Source organism: Centroberyx gerrardi, chromosome 22, assembly GCF_048128805.1.
Source record: "Centroberyx gerrardi isolate f3 chromosome 22, fCenGer3.hap1.cur.20231027, whole genome shotgun sequence".
Classification (NCBI taxonomy): domain Eukaryota; kingdom Metazoa; phylum Chordata; class Actinopteri; order Beryciformes; family Berycidae; genus Centroberyx; species Centroberyx gerrardi.
In genome coordinates this window covers 16,449,958-16,467,570 of record NC_136018.1, presented here as the reverse complement: position 1 = coordinate 16,467,570, position 17,613 = coordinate 16,449,958, and the positions used below count along the sequence as shown (strand labels likewise).

Genomic DNA, 17,613 nt, shown 5'->3' with positions numbered 1-17,613 from the left:
CTCCAGTATAAATGAGGCAAAGAAACTACTGATGGCATGGTTCATAGTTTGTCTAAAATACTTCTAAAATAGTCGTCTTTCTAGACCAATTGTCTCGACTTGGTGTGCTAATTTGGCTGCTAATTTTGCCCAAGAGATCTTTTCTTGGAGTGATGATTGCCTAGTCGACATCTCCCAGCTTTGAGGTTGTGTATACTGTATGTGTAACCCTCCCTTCCCCCGCTGTGAATACTCCCTCGGGCCATTGCTTTAAATAAGAATGTGCTCCTTGTCAACTTGCCTGGTTCAATAAGGACTGAAATATAGACAGAGAGAGATATTACAGTGTTTTCATACCAGTGCCCCTGACTGCCCTTTTTAAAGCTGCTTAGTCTGATTTCAGCACCTTGGACAGCAGCACAGCACAGCAGGGGAAGCGTCCGCCTGTTTTGGAGCAACTTTTTTTTTTTTTTTTGCTTCACTGCTTTAGCCGACAAAGAGGAACAGCACGAAACGCGCCGTGCATGTAGGTGCACTCGGCTTTTTTGGCCACCTTAGCCATGTGGAAAGTCTATCTGTTGTGACCTTCCGTGTCTCCTCGTGTTTCGCCGAATTTGCGTCGAGTGTTGACAAGCGGCGGGACACACACACACACACAAATAAAGGGACATGTGAGGACAAGCGTTGCTGCACCACTGTTTTTGAATCAATTGTTGACCCTGCCGACGGAAAGTTTTCTGCGTCCTGTCGAGAGAGAGAGAGAGAGGGAGAGAGAGAGAAAGAGAGGCAGACAATGCACACTCTACCGTGGCCCCTGTGTGTGTCTGATATGTGGAAGCGTTTGTGACTTTGGGTGGCATCCTGTCTGTTCGCCTCACTGTCACCCTCTGTGGATGCTGCTGGGACATTTGGAAGCAGAGGGGTGGGTTGATTTTTGAGAAGGATGCCATGGGTGCCTCCCTCCCTCTCTCCCTCTCTCCCTCCCTCCCTCTCTCCTCTGCTTCTCTCCCTCCATTACTCACCCGTCTCGCTTCCTTCGTGTTTATCCCTTCCCCTTCGTTTCCTCCATTCCTCCCTCTTTCCCTCTCCCCGTCTCGCTCCCTCCCCCTTTCTCCGTTTCTCTCTCCCCTTCGTTTTCGCCATTCCTCCCGCCCGTCTCCTCTCACTCCTTCCCGTCCTCTTGCCATCTCTCCCTCTTTTGCTCGCTGTCGTTTTCCTCCATTTTTGTCTAATTCCTCTCTCTCCTTCTTTTCCTCCATTCCTCTCACTCCTGTCCGCCTTCTTACCCTCCCTCCATGACTCCCTATCTCGCGTCCGTCCTCTTTAACCATTCCTCTCTCTCCTTTGCCTCCATCCCTCCCTCCTTCTCCCCCCCCCCCCCCCCTTCCTGTCTTGCTTCCTCCCTATTTCTCCTTCTTTCCCTCCCTCCCTCCGTCACAAGCAAACCCAAACAGCCACATTAAATCAGGCAGTCGGGGAGGGGGGGATGGCCTGTGCGCCCCAGTCCTGGACCTCTGGTTGGTGAGTGGGACGAGAGTTGAAGGGTGACTACAGGAGTAGCGAGGGAGGGAGCAGCAGGAGCAGGAGGAGGAGGAGGAGGAGGTCGGACTGTGGGAAGTGGGGGAGGCGAGGGGAGGTGCTAGCCGGCGGGGCCCGGGACCTGAACCAGACAGACAGTGAAACGTCACACCAACCCAGACTCCCCGACTGTGATCGCATACTTGTGTGTGTGCGTGTCTGAGTGTGTGTTTTTGTGTGTCTTTGTGTGTGTGTGTGTGTGTGTGTGTGTGTGTGTGACTGAGGGTTCACAGTGTTAGTAGCTCAGAGCCAGCTGAGGCTGCAGTGGAGACAGACAGAGACAGAGGCACAGAGCAGCACATAGCAAACAGCACTGAATGTTGTGTTGTATGGGACTGGGATATCTGCTTTTAGGAGGAAATTTGACAGGTGAGCGTATGTGCGCGAGTGTGTGATTCCACTCAAGTATATTTGAGTGTGTTTTGTAAGTGCGTATGTGTGAGTAATCAGTGCGTGTGTGTGTGTGTGTGTCTGGATTTGTGTGTATGTGTGATTTCCAAAAGCCTTGTGTCATTAAATGGGTGTACAGTAACGCGTCATCAGCGAGGAGGGGGGAACTGATGTTCGATGATCCATGTTGCCACCACTGCAGGTTGCAAGCTGACAGCGGGGGGACAGACTTCAGCGTCGCGCCCAGAGCCACAGGGAGAGGTGCGGCCACGCTCGCTCGACCAGCAGGCCTTGGCTACAGATTTCCTAGCAGGTACGGAGGTGAAGAGTCTCAGCCCGAAATGACACATCCGCCGTTTGTAAACAACTGACACCGACTGACAAAATCTTAAGACAAAATTAATGCTTTGCCTCCTCAATGGTAACATTTTTGAGGATGGAAATGTATAATATCTATATGCGGAAAAACTGATTACGTGAATGTGTTTATCTGCTCCATTTCATCCAGTACTGTCGACTCATGTTGTATTGACATTTTTGCAATGTTTCTGAATGGTTGTTTTTTAACAGGAGTATCAAAACTATGATTATAGCTGAAATGATAATCTCAGTGGCTAGATATTGTGATCACAATTATTAATCACGATTATTAGTCGTTACAATTTGGAGACCAAAACAATTTTATTATACTTTTTGTATCTTCTACAATCTTGACTGTATTCAACTACAGGAGGCATTGTATATGAAATGAATTTTTTTTTAATGATTATTAATTTTCAATGCTAAAACCATGATGACTATACATAACTTATATATTTTTAAGTAGGTGAAATGCAGAGAAGAGTAATTAATGTGTATAACTAGATTATTACACCTTCCCTCTCGCTTTACCTCCTCCATGTCTGATTTTCCACTTTGCGCATTCTAAATTGTTAATGCCCTCTTGTCCTACCCCATCCTCCCTTCCCTCCTTCATCCCTCCCCTTCCTCTTCCATCCTTCTCCCCCCTCACTCCTTCATCTATCCCTCCCCCTTTTCTTCTCTCCTTCTTTTTCCCCCTTTTCTCTCTCTTCCCCCTCCTGTTCTCCCTCCCCCTTACTCTCTCTCCTTCTCACTCCCTTACCCTCCTTCCCTCTCCTCTCCTCTACCCTGTGACTCCTTCCCTCCCTCCTTGCAGCCCCCATGGCAGGATATTCAGACCCTCTGGGATCCCAGACCAGCCCAGCCCAAGTGATGGACTCTGGCCTGATGGGAGCTTTCTCAGGTACAGTTCACATGGATTTCCTCAAACTGGCACTGAACAACAACAACAACTACTACTACTGCTACAGCCACTACTATTACTACTACTAATAATAATAATGATAATAAATTCATATAGGACTTTTCTAACACAAAGTTTATAAGTGCTTCACAAACACAAACCTGAGCTTAAAAATAATTTACCTTGACATTTTTAACTTAAAGGAGTTAGTATTTTCTTTTCCAGGCACTTGCCACATTTGTCCTCCCTCGACTTTGAAAACGTCTTGCTAGCATTGTTAGCGTTCATCAGTGAAACCAAGGGACAGCGCTAGCCTCATGCAGAAGAGTTAGCTTGAAGTTAGCGACACCTATTACTTTGAACGAGAATGCTAACCATGCTAACAAGTTTTCTTTTTTTTTTACTGAGATGACATTGCAGAAGGTTTTTTCACCATAATGCAACAAGTGCCTGATAGAAACAAATTGAAAGGCCAGCTGTAATTACATTATGGTGCTCCCTTTTGAAAGACCTGTTGCCCAACTGCCTGTTGCCTTTGTTTACATGCTAATTGATTGGATTGAAGGTATTTTTCCTTTCAGAGCTTTTGACATGATGAAGGACAATAAACATGAGTTTTTTATGCATTGTAATAGTTGTTAAAGGTTGGATTACATTTCTGTTGTTTGTAAACTGATGTATGTGTTGAGTTGCCCTGGGATAAGGAAGTTCCATAAAAATAATTTTTGTTTATTTCCAATTTTTGAGGAACATATGTGAGTATACCTGAAATTTGGATAGTCAGATTAATTGCAGAATGTAGGGCAGGGCAGTATTACAAAGTAAAGGGTCCACATTTTGTGACTAATATATGCTAGATAGATACAGTAGCTGCTGGTTTCACTGGCACAGCTTCATTTAAGCCAGCAGGCTTGCATGTGGACTATCAAGCTGTCACAACATTTAAGTGGCTCTCATGAAAAGGGCATGAATTTGAATTAGGTTCTTATGGACCTTGATGTCCTTGACAATGGTAATGGAGGCTATTTGGCTAAAATGCAATTTACCAGTGGAATTAATTCCTTGCTGGAGGTTTAAGGCCTAATTTAGCTCTGGAGTAGCATCAATATTTATGGAACTGGATTGGTTAAATGCTGATTATGAGACTAGGAGTTTGTGCAATCCAATTTGACTTTCCCACCATCAACCCCAAATCAATTTTAGCCATATTTTATTGTGGTATCACTGTCAAGTCACAATAAAATGGCATTTTAGATCTTCTTGCCATCTTGCCTCCACAATTGTATGATTTTCTGGTTGAAACAGGATGTTGGGCCGGGACAAACCAATGGGATATGATCCATTAGGGAGAGAAAGGCAGTTTTATTGGTTTATTGATTTTTTTGGTGTTTAATGTTAAGTAGATGTATATTATGGCATGGAAATGTAGCTAACAAGTCATTTTTCATTACATTATGACTTTCATTATTTAGCACACACTCATCTATAGGAGATCAGGGCAGTCAACCGTCAGTATCAACCTGCAAGTAGACCCAAGTGCGATGGTATTAAATGGTATTTAATTCTGTCTCAACTATAGATAAACTATACTATATATACTGTATATATATATACATATAAATATAAATATATATAAACAATTCTACAGCCAGACATGGAGGTCATTACCACAAACATCGACTATATTTCCTAAGCAGAATGTCTGTGCTCATTAGGTTTGGTTTCATTTCACACGCCACTTCAGTCTAAGAACTTGGCTGGAATCTGTGTTTGTAAAACCCATCCTGAGATGAATGGCTTGTGTAGAGGCAAAGCTTGTTATTTGCATGCAGAGCTGTTGCTGTCACTGGCTTGGTATCTGCTGGTACTGCACAGTTTGACATGCACACGCACACACACACACACACACACACACAGAAACACACATAGTATGAGTTATGCGGCTGAGTTATGCCTTTCACCATGCCAACCTCTGCATACCCAGCTCTCACTGTAGCCTTAATGAGACCTGTCGTCTCTGGGCCACCAAATTACTGCTCCAGGCCTAAACACACACACACACACACACACACACACAGTTGACACATGAATGCATGCACGCACACAATCTTACTCTCTTACCCAATCTCTACCAATTTAGCTCACACACTCATTCATACGACACATTTTCCATTGCACAGACACACATAATCCCACCCATTCTCGACGGGTTTCTCTTACACATACATATTCAGACCATACACACCTACACACACCTACACACACACACACACACACACAGTAGTTGTGAATCCCCAGGAGCTGTGTAATGGACACGAGTGTTCAGATTTGATGTGGTGTTTGGTCTGAGTCATTGATCCTGCCGCGCGCGATCAATATGAACTAGACATATTATTCCTCCCTCTCTCTATCTCTCCATCTCACTTTCCCTCACTCATTTCCTATCTCTCTTTTGCTTTCTCTCTCCTGTCTCTTTTTAGTTTTCTTCCTGTTGTCATTTTGTTTGGTTTTTCCCTGTTTCTCTCTAGCTCTTCACGTGGTCAACTTGCCTGTTACGTGATGAGAACATAGACCCAAAATGATCCAAGTGTGATTCATTATCCCTGTTGCAATGAATAAACAAAATATACCTGTCCACCTGCCTTCTTTGCCCTCCCCCTTTGACTGAGCAATAGTGGGTTATTTCTAAAACAGGGGAAAGAAATGATCCTAATAGTAGTCTTGCAATGTTTTTTGTTGACATCAAAATGTACTCGCTGTGCGAGTCGGAGCTTGCGCAGACGGCGAAAACCAAAAATGTGAAATGAGTGATATGTTTAAGTACAAGCTTATCATATTATCACTGTTATTATTATTATTATTTATTGTAACCAAGTTCTGACATTTACATACTGTATATCAAACCAAAACCAGGTTACTTGAATAACTGGGTTAAGAAACTAATTCTCTGTGACATAGCCAGTGTAGCCAGTCTGTCTTCCTATTTTTTCCTATTTCTTTTGACTTTCTACCTCTGTCATCTCTGTTCTATCCTTCCTCTGTAACATTTCCTCTTGTGGTTTTCTCTCAATGTTGCCAGTCAGTCCAATGAATGAGCAACCATTAACAAATACCAAGATACTGACTGTCCAATCTCAGATGTCTCTGTTTCTCATTACTGCCCATGAAAGGCATCAATCTTCTATTTAAACCTTGTGTGGTTCGATTGATTGGAGGACGGGTCATTGTGTTTAAGCCATTGTGTTTAGGATGAATAACATTCATCCTCATTCACTGGCTCATCTCCTTTTTGGTTTTGTCCAGTTCAATAGCGGCCCTCACCCAAGAGTCTGGTGATTGCTGAGAATAGGGTTTGATATTCTATAATAATAAATAGCAGTCTTGTGGAGCATGATTACTTGTCAGTAATCAGCCAATGTAGAGGTTTAATGATGATTGAAATGTCTACAGGTATCTCTGATTAAAATGGAAAATCATTTAACTGACATTGATGGACAATTCATTTGTATGGCTTTTATCCAAAGTGCCTCACAGTGCCACGAGTTCATACGGTTTCAACAAGAGTGGCGTCAGTGGGGACATAGACCCTAACCTGTTAGTCTTTGTTTTTCCAGGTTTCTCCCAGCCTGCTCTGGGAGGGATGGGGGTGAACATAGAGGTGGGTGCCGCACCCCTCTCAGCGGACAGACCTCCGAGTATAGCCGAGCCCCAGCAGCCCTCGGTCCTGCTGGGCTCCGACGCCCCCAAACAGCAGAGTCCCATGCTGCCTGAGCCCCAGACCCCTCGCAGCCCCCTGGACCTGTCTGCAGGTGAGCAGCATCCAGATGAAATATCAGTCACACGCTCCAGAAACTCAACTCTAGTTAAGTTGTTGAGAAAAGATTGACTTGGCACACTTCAACGACACTTCAACAACCGCAGTTTTCTACTTTTGAACACTGTGTCTTGCTCAATGGCACCTTGACGGTAGTTGTGAGGAGAGAGCGTTACTCTTTCACTTTTCCCAGCTGGTCCACTGAAATACTAAGGTAGTATCGGCAGTAATTGTTAACCATCATCTCCACCATACTCAAGTCTTTAATCTATAACTTGTGTATCAAATTATTTCCCCCCTGGAATAACTCAAAAATGTCTCCTGTATACTGTATCATACACATGACTCTGCCCTCTGCTGCATTGACTGATTTGCTCCACAAAGGGGTGCCATACACAGATTAGCTCTCTGTCATTGCTTTTGTATAGCTTCCTCCTCTCCCACACCACCATCACCCCCAGCGCCAGAGATATAGTCATCCAATCCAGTTCAGTGCACAACTGATGCTTATATGTATAGGGTGTGCCATCATGCTATGGCTATAGTACGTGCACATGCATGTGTGTGTGCATCTGTGTGTGTGTGCCCTCCACAGCGTAGCTGTCTCTGGCTCTCACTGTCCACTCTGACTTGACCACCCCTCCCCCAGCAGCACCAGCCCTGCCCCCAGAGGCTTCCTATCCAGTTCAGTGCGCATCAGATCCTAGAGAGCATGGAGTTGTAGCTTCTATTACCATGCTGCGGCTTGTGTCAGCTAGTAGAGCCGTGCTAATATCCCATGTGGCCGGTGAGTGGAGTGGTGCACAGAGCATCGCAGCAGCTGAGCCCCTGTGGTGCGCTGCTACACAGCAGGTGGCAGGAACCATGTCCCACTATACTGAATGAGAGCAAGGAGGATAAATTGTATATTCTTTGTGTGTGTGTGTGTGTGTGTTCCTTTTAGTGTGGTTTGTTTGGGCAGGTGAGAACATTGTCATTCGAACTCGGGTGGCACTGGACACCTGAAAATTTCATTTATTTCATTTATATAGCACAGCTCATTTATATATGCGTGTTTCAATCCTCTTCCAAGTGAAGTGCGGTGTGGATTGTTAGGAGTGAGAACCTAATCCAACCAACAACAGAAATCAACCTCAAAATGCAAGGGTTTATGGGTATAAGGAGACAGGTGTTGACATCTGATAGCCAGCAGTGCCTAATGCTTGGAAAACCGAGCATAACAAAATGAACTGAGGATAAACCGCAGTCTGAACTGATGTTCATATTCAGTTATTTTGTAATGTGTTAACTGATATGAACAGCAGAGAAAGGAACTTATGGCAAGAGTCTAGACAAGTCCGCTTAGCTAAAGTTACAGGAACTGGAATCGTATTTGTTTTGACTCCCCCCTCTAACCTCGAGGGATTACAGGTTACAAAACTTTGTCCAATGAACAAGCTACTTGTGAATCCATGTGACTTCTGTTTACAAGCCCTGGTTCACTTGTAATTGGGAAGTATGAACCTAAATGATACAAATGCAAAAAAGTAAAAATTTCCACTACTGTTCAGACCAAAGAATATGAACTGTAGGTGTGATCACACCCTTAGTGAATGCATCCCAATCTGATTTCCAGTGGTGGTGGGAAGCCAGCAGACAATCTGAGGAGCCTGAGGGTGGAAGATAGAATTTACAGGCATCTGTTCATTACAAGCCTTTACTAAGCACTGCCAAAGCCATCTATCCATCTAGACGTAGGTATGACTTTAAAGTGGAATTAAGTGGAGAATGTTTGTCCTACATTATAGTTTAGAATAGTCTGGTAAATAGCATGAGAAAATTACTCAGAACTCAGAAATATGAACAGGTTTAGACCACAGGAACAGCATAAAGGAATTCTTAAACTAAGCAGTGTTCCCTTTAACTACAGCTACTGATGGCACAGCTTGACTCACTCTGCAGTAGACAGGGATGATTCAGTCACAAATTGCTAAATCAATTCTCGACAGGCGATGAAGGCATAGAACTTAGCCTACTGTTGCTCGTTTACCCCTCACTACCAGCATGAAATCGTTTGTGAGTGTGTGTGTGTGTGTGTGTGCTGGCTCTGTAGTGGTGTTTGTGTAAACTAGGTATCAGATGGTGACTCAACAATGCGGCAACCACCCCCCTCAGCCCCCCCCAGGTTGCAGAGTGCAGGTCTTTGAAGACCTGGAGGGTGTTATGTGTCTAAATGAGACCCTCAGGCCGCATTCAGTCACAGATTCAGTCGCACAGCGAGATACCTACAGCCGTGCTGTAGGTATCTACAGCACGGCTGTACAGCATGGCGGTATCTATGTGCTCCGAGGAAACTGGGGCTCTGTGAACGCAGTGAATGCAACAGTAGGATAAGCTCTAATTCCTAGATCACGAACATTGCAAGCAACCAATAGTAAGGAGTGCAAGAGACAGAGCCACCGTGCCCAAACAATATTCCCGTGAGAGAAGTGCAAGGAAAAGAAATAAGAGAAATATGAGCTAAGGAGAGAGGTGCAGTTTTTTTTTTTATTTCAGCAGGCGAGCACAGCAGGAAGATGTGGCAGAGGGGAGGGGTGATTCAATGGGGAGAGAGTAACGTGAGGTACTTCTTGAAGAAATAGGTTTTCAGCCTTCGATGGAAGGAGAGGTGTGAATCTGCGCAGTAAGAAGGTCATTCCACCACTGGGGAGCCAGGAGGGAGAAGAGTTGAGAACAGGTGGAGCGATGCAAGGCCAGTGCAGGGAAGGGAAAGCTGAACGACGGGTAGTGACGGAACGCCTTGTACACCAGCACCATGGTTTTGATCTTATGTTGTTGTTGCAGGTCAGGGGAATTCTAGTCATTTGTCTCCTAGATACACACAAAAAGCCCACTAGACATACACACTTCAATTCCTGAAATGCATGCACTAAATAATGCACATATACTAAAACAGCCCAAACCTTAGCCATATTCCTCTGCACAACAACACTTAATCAAAGCTTAATATGAGAACAGAAGCCCTAAGCACTTTGCATGCTGCTTTTCCCATAGTTTCCGATTCTAGTAGGTTTGGAGCTATAACTATACCCACACATACAGTGTGATGGCTGCTCCGTGGTGCCCTCCTGGTCTAGGGAGGTTGTGCAACATGACATTTATGTCATTGTGATCCGTTTGGCTGATGTATTTTCTCCGTCTCTCCCAATTACCTCATATAGAGAGAGTAGGATTCTGTCATCGGTTTATTAATATGAAGTATGGCCCTCCAGAGAGCCACTATACTCTATGGGACCTGACAGATGCTCCACTTTGGCTGTTCTTCTGAGCGTGTGTATGTGTGTGTGTATGTAACTGAAAACTAGAGATAAACTGGGCCAAAGTAGAGGACCAACCCTATCTTAGTGGGTAATTTCTCCTCTCCTCCAATTACTCCTCTTCCTCACATCTCCCTCTCTCCCATCCCCCCTTTCCCTTCTTCCTGAGTGAATTCAGCCTGAATACTACAATTCAGCCTAATAGGCCTGCAGAGCGGAGCCTCATTATTTGACGTAGCCCAAAGAACGAAGCAGGCCGTTTCAATCATGACGTGGCTGACTGTGATTGATTTCCACTCTATGGGACCATTATACACCTGTTGAAGCATACTTTTCTGTTTTTTTGGTTTTATAGTGTGTGTGGGTGTGCATTTGCGTGCTTGCTTCTCTGTATATATACTATTTGACCCCATTCTGTGTCTGTACACATACACACACACCCGCAAACACTTAATTCCCTCTCCCTGTTTTGATTTCAAACAGATCTCTTTTGCTTCCCAATAGAGCCAGTGTGAGCGTACAGTCTGTACTAGACCCTGAGGCTTTTCTGAGTCAGCCACCCCAAAAGTATCACTCCTCTGTATCATTTAATTCAATACTCTCTGGCTTCAGAGTGTGTGTATTCGTGTGTGTGTGTGTGTGTAGATGCACGTATGTTTGACTCTCAGCCTTCCTAGCGTTCATTCACTCAGTCAGCATTGAGGCAGCAGGAATTTAAGAATTTATCATGCCTGGGGGATTATTACTCATGTTAGTAGCTTCAACAAAACGCACACCTTCACTTGCTTGGCTAAACAGATGAATGAAAGAGAAAAGCCTTCCTACATGTCGAGGGAGGTGCAGCAGCTAAAGCTCTGCTTTCTAGGGCAACATGCACCCTGTTGGCCTTGGATTGAATCCCTCCAGAAACTGACCACTCTGCTTTAAAAACCCTTCACACTAACCATCTATACTGTTTCAATACCATACTCAGTGACATACAATATTTTGACCAAATTTCAGACCAAGAATTTTGGCATCTTTGTACATTTTGTAAGTTTCAGGTCCTACCAACTGGATTGTTGACCTTCTTAGACTTTCACAGCTGATCAGCAATGCATTTTAAACACTATGTTCACACATTTTCATCAAATGAGTCACATGATGTCATCTCTAATGTGCTTTGGCACAGACAGAATTGTAGGTCTGTTTTTAATGCAAGTAAGGCTGGTGAAAGATTAAGAGAGAAACAGAAAGAGAGCAAGTGCCGGTGTGTGTGCCTAAATGCTTGATATGTACATACCCATGTCCCCCAACTTTAAACTCTCCCCTCTCCACCCACAACAAGGTGCCTTAGGTGACTGCTGGCCAGACGAGGCTGGCTGCCTACCGACCGACCTCCCTTTCACTCCCAGTGTCTCCACGGTGATCAGTCGCCACGCCAGCCATCTAGCCACCAGCCCTGACGACCCACCTGACAGTTGGCCGAGCCGAGAAAGCTCCGCCTATGCCGGGGGTGATGAGAAGGAGGGAGAAGGATCGGACCGCAAACAGAAGAAGAAGAAGAAAAGGAGACCAAAAGACGAGGGATCTTATGAACATCTGGAGAACAGAGGCCACCTGGAGGCCCAAACCCAGGGAGAGAACACCCCTCCAACAGAGGAGCACCATCACAGGGTCGGCCCACGCCGAGATAGAGGAGGAGAGGGAGGTTGGGAAGAACAGCTGGGGAGGAGCGGAGGCCGGGGGAAGAGGGGGAAGAGCAGGAAGAAGCTGCCGGAGGAGTGGGGAGTGATGACGGAGCCGTTTGTCCCCTCCTCCACACCGGCCTCTCAAATCCCGGAGGAGATTATGATTGATCTGGGGAGTTCATCTCAGCCACACCTGGAGGCCTCCTTCCCCAGCATGGACACCAGCCTGAGCCCCCGGAGCCAGGAGCTGTTCCCAGAAGAAAGCCTGGTCCCTCAGCCCCTCTCCAAAGACCTGTTCTCCCTCACAACCGCCTCCGTCAGCCCATTGGTCCTGAACAGCGAGCTGAAAGCCACCGCGGCTCCGTTCACGATGCCCCCCACCACCACCGACGCAGCGCTGGGCTCCTTCCCCGCGGCTCCTCGCCCCGCTGATCCATTTACTACTAGTTACCATGACCTCCTGATGGATAGCGAAAATGCCAGCCTAGGCAACACGGAGGAGGCCTTTTCTCCACCTTTCTCTCCAGAGAATGAGGTGGCGGGCGGTGACATGGTTGACAGTGGGATGTTTGACCACTTGGGAGACACCTCGGCTTTCAGCCCCGCCTCCCAGCCGAGCCCCGGCCTGTCCCCGAAAGAGAATCGCGGTGAGGTCGTAGCCTCGGCCCCGCCTCTCTCACCTTCAGAAGCTTCCTGGCTCCTGAACGACTCCCACCTGAGCAGCAACAGCGAGCCGTTTGACTTCAGTGACATCACCGCTCCAGGTCATGCGTTGCCTTTAGGCCTGGCCTTCGACACCCCCAGCCCGGCCCCTCTCCGCTCCCCCAAAACCACAGCGCAGGAATCCCACTCTCAACCCAAAGAGCACAAAGATGCCAAATCGACCCAGAAGCAGTCCAAGAAGTCTCGTTCTTCGTCTTCTTCTTCCTCCTCCGCCAAGAGTCCCACCTCCCCAGGAGCTAAGAAGTTCCCTCCGCAGGTGTCCCCGGTCCTCAGCCCCTCTTCCCCTCCATCGGCCGCCCCCCAGGGAACTCCCGGCTCTGGCCTTAACCCTGCGGCTAAGCCCTTCTTCCCCAGCTTTGCTGATGCCATGGACGCACCAGCTGTGGTCCCTACAGTGGCCCCCATCAACGAAGGTTGGTTGGTGCAGTCAGCCCTGGACAAAATAGAAGCTGAATATATTTCAAATAACTAAAAAAATAAATAAATAAATCACGAGCATTGCTCTAGCTTTAATTATGCATGATCTTTTCACTCAAGTGGAATGAGTAGTCCAGATATTTGAAATATTTGATTATTTTTTGGCCAGGACTGATTGCATGGACGTGTTTTACCCCTTAGGGGTTAGATAGAAGATTAGAGCCAATTGTGTCTTGTCTCTTGCATGGACACATTGGTCTAAAGACTTGGCTGGGACTGGTTGGCTTGTCCAATATGGACTGTTTGTGAGTGACTAACACAAGGGCTCAACGAAAAGCCTCAACCAACTGGGGCTTTGGATTGGCTTGGCTTTAATCAGTGAGTATCTTTCTTCCCCAAGATGCACTGCTGGGATGTTCTCATGATTAACAGTGTTGCTGTTGAAGGGTGTGCTACTAATCACTCACAGAGTCTTTCCCCTTAGCATCACCATTAGGCTGTGTCAACTTTCACCTTCACCAAACCAAAACCAAACTTCTCTTCCTCTTCTGTCCAGGTGTATGTTTTAACCCTCTGTGATCATGTTTCCTTTGGGTCTAGGGGTGAGGTGTTACTGAGACTTTTCTCTTCTGTGTCAAATTAACACTGATTTCCTCAGTAGCTGCCTGTTTCTTGACAATTTCTCCCAGAGAAGAAGTGTGGGCATCACTCAAACTCACCACTACTGCCATGCATGAATGAGTTTTCATCCAAGTTTGTCTCATGAGTGTATTACTTTCAAAAAAGTCAAACGCTAATGATTGCTTTTGTCTTTTTTTCTTTCCATGTTTGTCGATGATCACTGCCTTCTGGCTTCTCCACGATAGGTGAGTCCTGTTTTCATTCCTCTTGCTGTGTCGTTGTGTCTTTCATGTGTCATTATTGAGGCTACTCAATGGGATTTTTACAGAACAGTCGTTGGAAAGTGCAAACAATTTTGCTGAACATTGGTGGAGTGCTTTGGGGAACAGATGGGACAAAGGCAAAAGCAAAAATTATTAACAGTTGTGTTTGTTTTTTTTTTCTTTTTTATCTGTTCCTCAAAGAGCTGTTGTCAGTACAGTATAGACGTAACCCGTGCTTCTTCATCTACTTCTCATATTGCTATTAATTCAAAGCCAAATTCCTCAAAAACCCATATGGATATGCAGTACTTACAACTTTACCAGCTCTGGATTTGGGACTTAAAGGCTGGAAGAGACAAGGCTTTGTAAAAGGGGGTCAATGTTTGAATACGAGGACAACTCAGTCAGTACAAGGCTGCTTTTGCCCAGAACAGAAACAACGGCACAGGAACGTATTTGATGAGGAGTGGAACTGGGTTGTTTCGGATGAAGGCAGGGAGGAAATGTTCCTAAAGCTCCAGATGTGTCAAACACACACGCGCACACACACACACACACACACACACACACACACACAGTTAAGCTTATATGAGTTCTTAAGCTTGAAGAGCTGAAGACCTCATATACCCCATGTTTCATGCTAATTCTTTACTATGTGAATTTCTAGCCAATTTTCCCCTTGAACTAGGTTTCTTTCCACTTCAGTAGCAGTGTTTCTTTTCTTTCTTTCTTCATTTCTCATGATAAAACGTACACGTTGTAGACCTGTTTGCTGGACTACCCAGCCACCTCTAGTTCCATAGAGGTCTCTCTCTTTCAAACAGGAGCTGAAATGTCTCAGAAGCAGAACCTCTTGTAAGCTCAGGCGCTACAAAACTATCATGTCAAATTGCCACAGGAAAGTATTTAATGTAATTGGTTTTTTTCACTAAAAGTGTTAATCGATGTAACTCAGACAGAGCTGTCCCCCATCAAGTAAGACCTAAGTGGGAGTCAAGTGGGAGCTGTTGATTGGTTTGCCATTCAGCTCTCGTTCTAATGGAGAATGAATTTGTGGCAGTGTGACTCATTTAGGAGAAGCGTTTTCAGCGGACCGGGGAATAATAATGTTTGTGCCAGCCAGAGCTGGGAGGCTAAAAATAGATCAAGTTTGACTCTTTGTGTTCAAATACAGCTGTGTGCGTGTGTGCGTGCGTGTGTACGTGCGCGGATGTCACCTGTATGTATGTATGTATGTATGTATGTATGTATGTGTGTGTGTGTATTTGTGTTTGTGTATGCGCATCCATCAATATGCTTGTTTATGAGTGTGTTTGTAAGTGCGTCTGTGTGCATGCGTGCGTGTCTGTGTGTGTTTTTACATGCATGTGTATTAGGGATGCCACGGTCGATCGGCCAGCAATCGAAATCGGCCGATATTCAGTATAAATATGAGATGGAGAATTCCGATAATGCTTTATAGTCGCTGATCGCAAAAACCGATCGATGACGCAAAACACATGAGCCATGTGCGTTTGTTTACATAATGGTCTGCACTCCTCGGGCCGGGCCGCTCTCTTTTTTTTTATACATAATTGGGGTGGGAAGTAAGCTATTTGGTGTGATAAACATAATGTTATATTTATTATAACATTGTAACCTTAAACCTTATGTATCAATCACTGTGATCGATACATATTCACATCTCAGTCAGCAGCGGCACAGCGTCTCCTCTCCTCTGGCGCCGTGCGCACGCAGGCAGGTTGATAACCATGGATCCCGTGCGGAATTCTGAACAGATTTCTGTCATTCAAATTTCTCTGTAATCCGCAAAGTCTGATTGTTAATTCCTTGTGTCAATTATGTTTTTATCACCAGTCAATCAAAGGTTACGATTTGAAATGTAAGTGTCGGGTTTTCGCTGCCTATACGGCACCACACTCGCTTTGCGAGTCCTTTGCGAGAGGAAGTAGGCTATTCAGTAAGATCCCGCACGTAATTCTGAACAGATTTTTGTCATTCAAACAACTCGGAATTAGTTTACTTATAAACAGCCAATTTACTAAGAAAATTTAGGTTTTAAACCGGGCTCGGGCCCATAAATGCAGCCAATGGGACAGGCCCATGCCGGGCTCAGACAGAACCTGCACGGGCTCGGGTCGGGTCGGGCTTGTTTTTTTGGGCCCGATCTAAGGTCTGGTCGAGACCCTAACAGCGGAGAGGCAACTGAAAAGTCTCATTTCTCTCCCTCTTAAGAACATTCACTTAGGCTATACAAAAACATAGACTGAAACAGATATATATCTTCGGAGGGTGTCTCCATTTATTTAACTCGACTCAACAACACAGGCAAGTGGCAACAGTCTGAGTCTTGTGCTTCGGTTATCTCACTAAATCATGTTGCGCTACCTAGAACGCACATGGTTTTGTTTACATAATGATCAAGTAAATATTGAGGTAGAAAAAAAGAAAATGTGGACACTTTTTAACCAGGACTCAATTTGATGGATGAAATGTATGTAAAATGGAAACTGTTAGACCTATAATACTGCTATACCAGCTGCTGTAACAAAACAAAAAAACTATCAGTATGGCCGATCGGTATCGGCAGATATGGCTCATAGACGATTGGCGATCGGCGGCAAAAAACGTTATCGGGGCATCCCTAATGTGTATGTCCTTGCATGCGTGTGTGTGTGTGTGTGTGTGTGTGCGTGTGTGTGTGTGTGTGTGAGCACGTGTGTGTCATTTCACAGAGGAGCCAGCTCTGCTACTCTGAAGTGTGTGTGTGCTGCTGTGATTTATGGAGAGGCAGCGTTCCAGAGGATTCATTTCCTTGTCCTTCCCCTCACCACTTCCTGTGTCTGCCTCCCATTGGAGGCTGTAATGAGGACTGAAGCAGCCTTCAGCTCGCCAGAGCAACAGTGGAGCGTTGAACCTGGCAATTAAGTCGCTTTGATCAATGCCCCCCCTCCTTCCAGAAGAACAGAAGGGCTTGTATTATATTGTCTGCCACCTCGAGTCAAACAGATTTACATACGGCTCTGTGGAAGGAAATTCTGAATAGTGTGCTGCTGAGTGGGATTCTTGCCCTTTTTGATACTCGGTGCAGTTATGTGTGTGTGAATATGTGCGTTTGTTTGCCTGTGTGTGTGTGTGGGCTGTGTGCTCGATTGTGTGCTGTTAGTGCGTGTGTGTGTGTGGCTTTGTTTGTGTGTGTGCCAGTGGGCTTTCTTGTGTCCGTCTTTACGTGTGTGTGTGTGTGTGTGCGTTTGACTGTGTCCCATCACAGCGAGACACCTGACAACAGTTACTATCTTACATCCGATTTGATTCACATGAAGTGCCCTCTGTGTTTGGTGTGTGTGTGAGAGAGAGAGAGAGAGAGAGAGGGAGCAAGAGAGAGAGAAACACAGCTGCCTCTGCCACCCCTCTGTGTAATGAGACCTTTTGTCCGTGTCCCAGGGAGGGTCTGTGTCACCGAGAGTGCTATTTAAACCGTGTAGAAAAGACAGGGAGGCATGTACAACACAATGAAGAGGAAGGAGCGATACTGTAGAAGGTTAGAAACTCTCGGGGAAGTACAGGGGAGATAAAGGGACAGAGAGGGAGAGGGGGA

At 45.6% G+C, this 17,613-nt stretch overlaps 1 protein-coding gene across 3 annotated transcripts in view; it reads left to right on the top strand.

Moving 5' to 3' along the window:
• Positions 1 to 17,613, top strand: part of LOC139919258 (uncharacterized) — a 110,976-nt gene that overhangs the window by 48,076 nt on the left and 45,287 nt on the right. For all 3 annotated transcript variants that reach the window (XM_078291273.1, XM_078291274.1, XM_071908941.2), the window contains 4 exons: positions 2,150 to 2,260; positions 3,125 to 3,211; positions 6,826 to 7,020; positions 11,649 to 13,127. In XM_078291273.1, the coding sequence (XP_078147399.1) occupies positions 2,150 to 2,260; positions 3,125 to 3,211; positions 6,826 to 7,020; positions 11,649 to 13,127 (1,872 nt within the window). The remainder of the gene's footprint in view (positions 1 to 2,149; positions 2,261 to 3,124; positions 3,212 to 6,825; positions 7,021 to 11,648; positions 13,128 to 17,613) is intronic.